This window comes from Chiloscyllium plagiosum, unplaced genomic scaffold, assembly GCF_037043375.1.
Source record: "Chiloscyllium plagiosum isolate Xiang-an unplaced genomic scaffold, Cpla_swu_hap1 HiC_scaffold_3, whole genome shotgun sequence".
NCBI classification, from domain to species: Eukaryota; Metazoa; Chordata; class Chondrichthyes; order Orectolobiformes; family Hemiscylliidae; genus Chiloscyllium; species Chiloscyllium plagiosum.
Genome location: NW_028270141.1, coordinates 157404319 through 157416586, shown reverse-complemented (window position 1 = coordinate 157416586; position 12268 = coordinate 157404319). Strand labels below are relative to the sequence as shown.

At 43.0% G+C, this 12268-nt stretch overlaps 1 protein-coding gene across 1 annotated transcript in view; it reads right to left on the bottom strand.

Moving 5' to 3' along the window:
- Positions 1 to 12268, bottom strand: part of lbr (lamin B receptor) — a 101798-nt gene that overhangs the window by 66886 nt on the left and 22644 nt on the right. Inside the window, exons 2-3 of the mRNA XM_043687384.2 lie at positions 7165 to 7332; positions 608 to 802 (exon numbers count right to left, since the gene is read on the bottom strand). Coding sequence (XP_043543319.2) covers positions 608 to 802; positions 7165 to 7329 — 360 coding nt within the window. The 5' untranslated portion in view covers positions 7330 to 7332. The remainder of the gene's footprint in view (positions 1 to 607; positions 803 to 7164; positions 7333 to 12268) is intronic.

Below are 12268 nucleotides of genomic sequence, written 5' to 3'. Positions count from 1 at the left end.
CCTGCAGGCAATTGGATGTCTTGAGGCTAGGGTGGGATGCCTCTGACTTACAGATAGATTGTAAGAAATTTACATTATCATCTCTTAAGAACCATTTCCTTGCCATTCAGAGCCATTTAGATGGTTATCTCCTATTATTTACATTTTCATCCCCTATCCAGAAATCAATAAGAATACTACAGCTGGAATTTGACTACGCCCTATAATTAAAAAAAAATTGCAACAGATTTGACAATTAAGGGATGATTTACATTACATTATTTCTGGAAATGATGTGGTCACTGCATTGTGTCTTGAGTGGCATGTGACTGTGAGGGAGTGACTGGGGGTTGCCTTGTTGGCATTACTGACATTTTGTATAAAGGCAGGACTGTTTCCTTTGTTCAGAGAGCTTCCCTGTTCAGAGAGGATGCGTGCATGGCGAAGAGTGTTCAGGATTTCTCCAAAGCTCGTATTGTACTGTGCTTAATAAAGTTTGCTTGTTCACAGAAGTTGGCATGTTGCAGTTGCATCAAGTGTGTAAGAAGCTCAGAGAAAAAGAACTTAACAACATAACCACACATCTTAGACCACAATTTATTCAAATCTTGACAGGACTTTCACACACCTGATGGACAAGTTTCACTGCAGGTACATCTTCCTTTTGCACTTCTTCCTTCTGCACAAGTTTCTTAGACTCCCTGCCTCGAGAGGTTGAACGCTTGGGGGCTTGTGTTCTAGCAGGAGAACGTGATCGCGATCGACTACGTTGTCGAGAAGATGATCTTGAATGGCTTTTCCTCGATCTAAAATAATTTAAGGGCTATGGGAACAAACAGAAAAGAGTAATTAATTATGGTTTTACTTCCACTATATATTTTTAAATATCCATCAACTTGAACTAACATTAGCTCATAAATCAAATGGTTCTCACTATTTTTCTAGATCCATTATTCATTGTTTACTCAAGTAAACACTACTAAATTAATTTTTAAGATGATGCTGAACAACAGTCAAAATCATGCGGATAAGGTAAGTGGAAAACGAATTTGGAGAGAAGGCCATAAAGCTGGCTGGGGGCTGCTTCAGAGCCTCCTCTGACCCTCACGAAGACCATGACTGATCTGATTACTCCATAATCTTGCCTTATCTTTCACTCCCTTGGGCTCAAGAATCTATCTATCTATCTATCTATCTATCTATCTACTCCTATTGTAAAAATATTCAAAACTTCTGAGAAAAATAGTTCCAAATACTGTGAAAGTAGAAGAGGGAAAAAGAATTCTTGTTACATCTCTTAAATGGGTGATCGCTTATTTTGAAAAAGAGACCTTAGGTTCTAGATTCTCCCATGAGAGGAGAGCAAAGGACCCACTCTGTACTACATCCTCAGGAGAATCCATACTCTCAACAAACAGTATTTCAATTCCATCTCAAACATCAAAAACTGTAAGTACAACAAACTTTTCTCTACCCACCTCCATAATCAGCGCTCCTCGAACATTCCAGAAGATTCCCCTGGCCTCGGAAAAACCATTAGCCATGTGGCTGATGCAGCTACCACCCCTACGCTGATTGATGATGTCACTTCTGCCCCCATCATGGCCACTCCCACAGCCACTTCCGGCCCTCACATCATCGCCGATGCCACACGCTCAGTGACTTCCGCCACCCCTACTGCCGTGTCTGCCACCACTTCCGCCCCCACCAGCGCCACTCACCTGCATTCTGCTGACACGCCCCCCACAGACCCCACTGTCACTATCCCCACCCCCCAGAACCCCGAGGGGAACACTACCCCTGCTCATGACTCTAGCCCCATTCCCCCCACCATCACACCCACTCCTGGTACTGGCTCCGACCCCACTCCCAGCTCTACACCCACACCATCTCCCAGCCCTGCCGAGTTTTCACCATCCCTCCAGACCTCCCCCTCACTGAGGACGAACGATCAGTCCTCAGCAAAGGACTCACCTTCGTCCCCCTCCGTCCACGCATCAATGAATTTAATACACGCCGTGACATCGAACAATTCTTCCGTCACCTCCGCCTCCGAGCTTACTTTCACAATCAGGATTCCCGCCCATCTTCCAAGGACCCCTTCGCCCACCTCCAACACACTGCATCCACCTGGACACCCCGTGCTGGCCTATTACCTACCCTCGACCTCTTCATTTCCAACTGCCGCCGGGACATTAACCGCCTCAACCTGTCGACCCCCCTCCCCCACAACGCGCAGCCCTCCAATCCCTCTGCTCCAATCCTGACCTCACCATCAAGCCAGCGGACAAAGGGGGCGCAGTGGTAGTCTGGCACACTGACCTCTACATCGCTGAAGCCAAACGCCAACTCGAGGACACCTCTTCCTACCGGCCCCTTGACTATGACCCCACCCCCCATCACCAAACCATCATCTCCCAGACCATACAGAACCTCATCACCTCAGGAGATCTCCCACCCACAGCTTCCAACCTCATAGTCCGGGAACCCCGCACTGCCCGGTTCTACCTCCTTCCCAAGATCCACAAGCCTGACCACCCTGGCCGACCCATTGTCTCAGCACTGCCCCACTGAACTCATCTCTACCTACCTCGACACTGTCCTATCCCCCCCTAGTCCAGGAACTCCCCACATACATTCAAGACACCACCCACGCCCTCCACCTGTTTCCCCGGCCCCTAACGCCTCATCTTCACCATGGATATCCAATCCCTCTACACCTCCATCCGCCATGACTAGGGCCTCCAAGCCCTCCGTTTTTTCCTCTCCAGACGTTCCCAACAGTACCCCTCCACCGACACTCTCATTCGTTTGGCCGAACTGGTCCTCACCCTTAACAATTTCTCCTTTGAATCCTCCCACTTCCTCCAGACCAAAGGGGTAGCCATGGGCACACGTATGGGCCCCAGCTACGCCTGTCTCTTTGTTGGCTACGTAGAGCAGTTGATCTTACGTAATTACACCGGCACCACTCCACCTCTTCCTCCGCTACATTGAGGACTGCATTGGCGCCACCTCGTGCTCCCGCGAGGAGGTTGAGCAATTCATCAACTTCACCAACACATTCCACCCTGACCTTAAATTTACCTGGACCATCTCTGACACCTCCCTCCCCTTCCTGGACCTCTCCATCTCCATCAGTGACGACCAACTTGACACTGACATTTTCTACAAACCCACCGACTCCCACAGCTACCTGGATTACACCTCTTCCCACCCTACCTCTTGCAAAAATGCCATCCCGTATTACCAATTCCTCCGCCTCCGCCGTATCTGCTCCCAGAAGGAGCAGTTCCACCATAGAACACACCAGATGGCCTCCTTCTTTAGAGACTGCAATTTCCCTTCCCACGTGGTTAAAGATGCCCTCCAACGCATCTCGTCCACATCCCGCACCTCCGCCCTCAGACCCAACCCCTCCATCCGCAACAAGGACAGAACGCCCCTGGTGCTCACCTTCCACCCTACCAACCTTCACATAAACCAAATCATCCGCCGACATTTCCGCCACCTCCAAACAGACCCCACCACCAGGGATATATTTCCCTCCGCACCGCTCTCCGCCTTCCGCAAAGACTGTTCCCTCCGTGACTACCTGGTCAGGTCCACGCCCCCCCTACCACCCACCCTCCCATCCTGGCACTTTCCCCTGCCACCGCAGGAACTGTAAAACCTGTGCCCACACCTCCTCCCTCACCTCCATCCAAGGCCCTAAAGGAGCCTTCCACATCCATCAAAGTTTTACCTGCACATCCACTCCTATCATTTATTGTATCCGTTGCTCCCGATGCGGTCTCCTCTACATTGGGGAGACTGGGCGCCTCCTAGCAGAGCGCTTTAGGGAACATCTCCGAGACACCCGCACCAATCAACCACACCACCCCGTGCCCCAACATTTCAACTCCCCCTCCCACTCTGCCGAGGATATGGAGGTGCTGGGCCCCCTCCACCGCCGCTCCCTCACCACCAGACGCATGGAAGAAGAACGCCTCATCTTCCGCCTCGGAACACTTCAACCCCAGGGCATCAATATGGATTTCAACAGCTTCCTCATTTCCCCTTCCCCCACCTCATCCTAGTTTCTAACCTCCAGCAACACGATCCCCTTGACTTGTCCGGACTTGTCCGACCTGCCCAGCTCCTTTTCCACCTATCCACTCCACCCTCTCCTCCCTGACCTATCACCTTCATCTCCTCCCCCACTGACCTATTGTACTCTATGCTACTCTATCCCCACCCCCACCCTCCTCTAGCTTATCTCTCCACGCTTCAGGCTCTCTGCCTTTATTCCTGATGAAGGGCTTTTGCCCGAAATGTCGATTTCGAAGCTTTTCGGATGCTGCCTGAATTGCTGTGCTCTTCCAGCACCACTGATCCAGACATAAATCTAGCCTATCCAAATTTCCCTCCTACATCAACCTTCCAACTCCTTAGTAAAGCTTCTCTGAACTGCCTCCAATGCATTTCCACCCGCACTTAAGAGGCAAGATCAATATAGTGCTGAGAATGTAGTGAACCCTGCCACTGGACAGACAACAAAGCGTTTTGGATTCTCACTCTTTGCCACAAAGTGTTGATTCCCCCATTATACTGCCCCTTACTATCACTATATTCCTTTGCGTTCCCCGCTTTCATGACTTTCTGTGCAACATTACCATGAACAATCGGCTCATCATACTTTCAATACTATTGTTTCAAATAGTTAGGATGACAATCTGTTAAACAAATGCAAAGGCTGAGAGCCCCTGCACTCCGTACCTGCTGATCGGTCTCAGCTGTAGCCACATTGCCCCCACTGACCTCTGGTCAAATCATAAGATCTCCTGCTAAAAGTAAACCTCACATCCCCGGTGTGTTGCAGTGTATGTAGTTCAGCCTCCAACTCAAATCGTGTCAGATATACCCCAGTAGTCCATTCTTCTTCATTCCACAAGGACATACATTTTCATGTCCAAAATGTGACTATGAAACTTGCATTCTTTCGCAGCTTCCATCAAGACAACTTATAAAAAAAATGAATTGTGTTCTCCAATGCAGCATGGGTTAAATGTATAACATAGTTCCACACCAGTGTGAAAGAGTGACACAATTATTTACATTGTTTACTTGCTTTCCTCCCCAGCTTCTGTACAAAAACCATCCTTTTCCTGGCCACCATCAGTTCAGAAGGGAAGGGGGCGGGGTTACTGGACCCAAAACATTAACTAATTCCTCTACAGATGCTACCAGACCTGCTGAGATTTTCCAGCAATTTCTATTGTTTTCAATTTCCAACATTTGCATTTCTTTCATTTTTTGATACAATAATTTATTTCTCCAGATTTTTGGGTCTTTTATTCCATGAATTTCACAAATGCCAGTCCTGAATTTTCTTCATAAAGACAAGTATCTTTAAACTTATCTTCACTTCATAACATTACTTCTCACACCAGGTTAATCTTTTCTTTCTTTTGGAAATCTGTTACCATTCACTCTACCCCAAAAGGTAGTCTTGCTCCTATTCTTTTAATTGGCATCATATTACTCTTCTATGGACACACACTAAAGTTGAAGAAAATACTGATAACACTCAGATGATCCATAAGTGTTTTGGAATGATTTACAAACAAGTGGTTCGCACCGCTGCCTCAGCACTAAGGACACAGATTCCATTGTACCCTTGGGTAACTAACCATGTGGAGTTTGCACATTTTCTCGGTGTCTGTGTGGGTTTCCTCTGGGTGCTCTGGTTTCCTCCCACAGTCCAAAGATGTGCAGATTAGGTAGATTCCCATTGTGTCCAGGGATATGCAAGCTAGATAGGTTAGCCATGGGAAATACAGGGATAGGGTGGGTCGGTGTGGGATGCCTTTCAGAAGGTCAGTGTGGACTCGATGGGCTGAATGGCCTGCTTCCACATAGTAGGGATTTGATTTGGGGGGGGGGGGGGGGGAGGGGGGTACAATGGCTCAGTAGTTAGCACTGCTGCCTCACAGTGCCAGGGACCCGGGTTCAATTCCAGTCTCGGGCAACTGTCTGTGTGGAGTTTGCACATTCTCCCAGTGATTGAGTGTTTCCTTCGGGGGTTCCAGTTTCCTCTCACAAAGATGTGCAGGTCAGGTGAATTGACCGTGCTAAACTGCCCATGGTGTTAGGTGCATTAGTCAGGGGTCTGGGTGGTTTATTCTTCGGAGGGTCGGTGTGGACTTGTTGGGCCGAAGAGCCTGTTTCCATACTGTAGAGAATCTAATCTAATCAAACAACACTAATTTTAAGCACAGGGCCTTCGAATGATTTCTGCAGAAATTCATAGATTATTCATGGAACAAATTCAGAAACAGATTTGGCTTGACATATCCCACAACACGATACAATCAAAGTTCAATATTGAAAAAATGATTGAGAGTGATGCATTGGTAATGACTGGTACCAATGCAAATACCTTCAAAAAAAATGTGAAGAGGACTCTTTTCAAATTAGCAGCTTAAGTAGAAACAGAATAGAAAAGTGGAGGATTGTCAAGTGTCAGATATCTTTAACTGAAAAATTATATATAGCTGATGCTGAAAATCAAACAAAAATAACAAAAAAATAACTGCTAGAAACTCTCAGTAGGTCAAACAACATTTGCAGATGGAACAAAGAGCCACTAGATGTAATGTGTTAACTTCCACTCCTCACTGCACTCTGGACAGAGGTGGAATTAGTAGGTGTAGTGAAAAGATCAGTCAGCATGCAGAGGGTCAAAACTAAAGGATAGATTTGTTAGCAGAGAAGAAAAAAACCCAAACTTTTCTGTTCCAACAATTTCTTTTGACAATAGTTTTTTCTCCAGCAAAAGATTTTAAATATAGCATGAGTCTTCAGATTTTTCCATCACAATACATGGGCCTGTTTCAACACTACTAATATAAGATCTCAATTTAGGTAGCACCAGAGACCACTGCAGCACAGGAGACCCAAGCTAGAGCAAAGGAAGGAAATAAATTTCACTGGAGGACTACTTTGTACACGTACAGCGATTAGTTAAATTGTAGCCAGATTCAGTTCAAATTCTGGAACACACAAGGTAATGCAGGACTCAAAGCAATTAATATCTACAAATTTGTACAGCAACAATGTGAAATGCAAGGTTATGGTTACAGTACAATTGCATGCAAGACATTTTCTTCATATCTTAAAGTTTTCAGCACCAAAAAAAATCACCTTGACATCACTTTCTTTCAGGTCCAGCTCAGTTCCATCCTTATACTTGACTGCATACAGCTGGGTGCTCTTGTTGTAACCAGTCACCTGTACCTCATAGTACAGATGACTACCTGGCCAACGACCCATGACCATTTCACCATCTGAGAAAGTTTTGGCTGGCATTCTCTGAAAGAAAAGCAGATACTTTACTCCAGTTGCAGCCAGCAGACATGGAGAATACAAAATAAAACCTGATGGTTATTAGTCAGATCATTTTTTGCCTTTTAAATTTTGAGAACAAGCTCTAAAGGACCATGCTTTACAGCAATGTTGCTTGGACAAATGTAGGAGGTTGAGAGGTGACCTTATAGAAGTTTATAAAATCATGAGGGGTATAGATAGGGTTAATGGTAGGTGTCTTTTCCCTAGGACGAGGGATTTCAAGACTAGGGGGCACATTTTTGAGGGGAGAGAGGAGAGGGATTTTGAAAAGACATGAGGGGCAATTATTTTTACACAGAGTGGTTCATGTGAATTAACTTATTGAGGGAGTGGTGAATGTGGATACAATTACAACATTTAAAAGAGATTTGGATAGTTACATAATTAGGAAAGGTTTGGAAGGATACGGGCCAGGAGCAGGCAGGTGGGACTAGTTTAATTTGGGCTTATGTTCAGCACGGACTGGTTATCTGCTTTTATGCTGAATGACTCTATAATTTAAAAAAAACTTGATTCTGGCTTTACTAAACATCCATTTTACATAGCAAAGTGCAAATTACCAATGCAATGAAAAGATAAGTAATTGTCACACCTCTGACTTTTCCTGCTCTATGTCAATATCATAGTTGCACAAGAATTATGGAGAACATGACAAAAGCATTCCATCATCTTAACCTCAGGGGTCCCTGCTCCATAACCTGAACCCCCACTTAGACTTCAGTACTGTAATAAAAATCTTTCCTGACCACTCGATCTTACTTACCTCACTATTATTGGGTGTTTCTCTCCTATATTGCATTTACTGCATTGAGAGTGAATTTACCAGAAGCAAATGAGAACACAATAAAGCTTGTGAATGGAGGCAAAGTTTCTCAGAGATTGTGTTTACGCTGCTGCAAAAGCAACTTTTCTCTGGTAAGTCATCAGCTGATTTTCCTCTGAAGTAAAATTTGAAAAAGTGGAAAAAAAATCAATAAGGCAAAATTCACTCTAATGGAATGCATGCAGTATTTAGAACAATTTAAATGAAACGAATGGAGACTGAAAGAACAAAGAACTGTTTTAAAACCAGCAAAAGAATGGTTGCATGGTTTGAAAGAAAGTAAACAGAAACTCATGCCAAACATTGTAAATAGCCCCTAGAACACAGTGATTGAAGTGGGTGCAGATGAATTGGAATGAAAGGGTTCTGTGCACAAGGGCAATTTTTTGGTCAACTCCCATGTAAATTGGTTATGAGCTTAGGACTTTTACAGGTTACGCCAAAGTGTTTGATTTCTATCAGCTGAGGAGCAGTGCCTCTGTTCTCTGCAGTTAGAACATTTTATTACTGAAGAAAACCAGGTCATCTTTCCTTCATCAATTACAGTAAGCTGTGACATTTAACTGATAAGTCAGAGATATATGTTCTAACCAGCATGAGAAGCATAAAATCATCAACCACTGAACAGCCAGTTTCCTCTTTCCATAATCAATTTTTCCCTTTGCTGCCTAAAAGTTTATTATGTGATTTGAGTTTTAATTGTAGTATTACTTGAAAGTTTTATAATTGTAGTTAGAGCTTAATTATATAAAAATAGTAATTATTACAAATTCTTGCTCTTTACTAAGTACAGAAATCTAGCCTGCATTTGCTCTCAACCAGGTAAATTGGGGAATTATTTTTACTTCTTTAAAATCTAAAATTTAGTACTAATCTGGGAAGAGGAGTGCTTGATTTCCAGCATGTCATCCTAGTAGAATTGTAACAATCAGAAGATGCCAAATTCATATGGGTAGAGGCAAGAAATCAAAAAGGGAAACAACATACTATGGGTAATCTATAGGCTTCCCAAAACAGATGATATGTGGAAGGACAGAGAATAAAGCAGGAGATAATAAGGACATATAAAGAAAGACTTCCATTAATTATGAGTGACTTCAATCTTCACATAGATTGAGATCTTCTGATTGGTGGAGGTAGTCATGAGGAAAAAATTCAGTGTGTTCAGGACAGTTTCTTACAACAATAGGTTGTGCATCCAACCAGTGATCAAGCTACTTTGGATCTGTTGATATATAATGAGGCAGATTTAATTTATGATGTCAGTACAAGAGTGATAAACCTGGGTCAGAAACAACTGTGTTAAACACAAACGAGTGTGATTACAAAGGAATGAGTACAGAGATAGATTGTGAAAGGATTTTGTGTCAAAGGTGAGCACATGCGAGAGAGTATGACCAGATTCAACTTAGGCCTCTAAGAGATCAGGCTTGGGAAAAGATAATGGGAATTCAGGAAATGGGGGAAGAATTTAATTAATTCTTTGCAGTTTTCGCAGTAGAAGACACTAATAGTGAGGATTTAAAATCTGGATTGTTGTCAAGAACAACCATTTAATGCATGCTTTTACTAACTACAAAATGGCTTCTTAATGCAAATAACATGAGATAACAAAATGGCTTCTAGGAGCAAATTAACAATTTTGGTTTATAATGGCATCTAACCCTGCTAAAAACTGCATTCCTGAACTAATTGAAACAGATTAGCAAACAATGCCCTGTTCATAGTATGAATTAACTAAGCAAGATATGACATTATTAAAAGTATGCTAGCTGACCTTGTAGACGTAGGTGTAGAGAGATAAAGATGTGCAAAATAAGTCAGTTCCCAGGAAATATCATTGGCTCAATTTTATGTCTATTTGCCATTTTGTTACTTTTGATGGTTTAATTTTGCAATTAAGACTGTTCTGTTTGTTAAGAGACCTATCTCTATTAAGCTAAAATGCAGCAGCTTTTCCAGAATACACAGGAGGTGCATAACTAGTGTTGCTAGATAAGTTACGTCCAACGTCGTAATAAATTGTTGTTAAATCTTGCTGAAACCAGTCCGAGCTGCTAGTGTTTATTTGACTGATCGCGGAACCGAGAGGCCCCTCCCGGGGATCCAGATTTACAATAGCATTCCAAAATTGCTAAGAGGAGGAGAGGAAATAAATATAATAACTATCATTAGAGAAAGTGCTAGGGAAACTAATGGATTTAATGTCCCATGAATCCAATGGGATGTCTTCCAGGATATTAAAAGTCATCACAGAGATAGTGGATGCATTGGCAGTAATCTCCCAAGAAGCATTAGATTCTTATCAAAATCCCAAAGGACTGGAAAACTTCTAATGATGGTTACTTAAAAAAAAAAACGAAAGAAAAAAAAATTAACTATTGGCCAATTAGCTTAACATGTTATTGGGAAAATGTCAGAGTCTCTTATAAAGGAGGCAATAGCAGAGTATTTAACAGTACTGGCACAGATGGGGAATGAGGGATGCTGGTTACCTTAACCAGCTGGTCGCACAAGAAAAACTAACAACAGCGTCTAATTGAATTCTATTAGCCATAGCCACGAGATTAGTGTAGATTTTAATAGGAAAGCTCAAATTCTGGTAAAGTAGACTGCATCCAATCTATTATTTCCTTCCAATTGTTAACATAGTAAAATCTCCATAATCCAATCATTCAAATTCCCTTTTTGATTCTTAGAGGACAGTTGCATGAGAATTCGGAAGGATTGGGATTTGGGGCGGCAGGGTGACTCAGTGTTAGCCCTGTTGCTTCACAGCAGCAGGGACCCAAGTTCTATTCCAACCTCAGGTGATGTCTGAGTGGATTTTGCACATTCTCCCAGTGTCGGCGTGGGTTTCCTCCAGAGCTCGTGTTTCCTCCAACAATCCAACGATGTGCAGGCCAGGTGAACTGACCATACTAAACTGCCCAAAGTGTTAGGTACATTAGTCAGAGGGAAATGAGGAAAAAGGTGGGTTACTCTTTGGAGGGTCTGTGTGGACTTATTGAGCCAAATGTCTTGTTTCCACACTATTTTAATCAAGGTAATGGGGATTTTAATGCATGATCAAGCAGGGTCAGCATGACTGAAGAAAGGGGAAAATCATACCCAACAAATTTATTAGAATTTGTTGAGGATAATGAGGTATCAAGGAGGACAATTAAAAGGAATGGAATGCTTGTAATGTTATTTGGCATTTCAGAAGGCGCTTGATAAGGTATCACACATTATGCTACTTAAGATAACAGGCTGAGTGTTGAGGGTAGTATATTAGCATAGATTAATGATTGTCTTCTGTTATGGAGGTGCTGGACTGGGGTTACAAATCACACAACAGGTTATAGTCCAACAGGTTTATTTGGAAGCACTAACCTTAGGAACATTGCTCCTTCATCAGGTAACTTTGGAAAAGGATCATAAGACACAGAATTTATAGGAAAAAAAGTGTCATACAACAGAAATAATAAATTGAACAAGCCTAGATTGCTGTTAAGTCTTTCATCTTTTAGAATGGATTGCAGGTTTCAGTTCATCAATATGTAAATCTCAGAATTTCTTTTCAATCACAATCCAAAGATAGTTTTATAAAACTAAGTTAAGTGACATCTCAGCTCAGACAATACATTAAAGGTTTGAGGTTAGTCTGTCTGTATCACAAGCTTGAGTCAGACTGTATCTATTTCCAAAGTAGGAAATTTATAAAATATTACATGGATTGACTGCCTGCAGGTTGTGTGTTTTTTGTACAAAATAGAAAACATATATCTGCAAACATAATTCTGTCAATGCAAATTCACTCTATAAACATGTGTGCACAAGTGCCTGAGCGAGAGAATGTGTGTGTGCGTGTGAGAGTCTGTTTGCATGTGTGAGTGTGTGTTTTGGATTAGACGCCTGTGAGCTTGTAGGTGGTGTGTGGATAAGGAAGTGGGAGTTGGAGAGTCTGTGCGTATGCAAGTGGGTGCGTATACAAGTGTGAAAGTGTATAGTGTAGTGGGGTCACCTGTAGTGTGACATGAACCCAAGATCCTGGTTGAGGCCATCCTCATGAGTCCTTAACTTGGCTACCAGCCC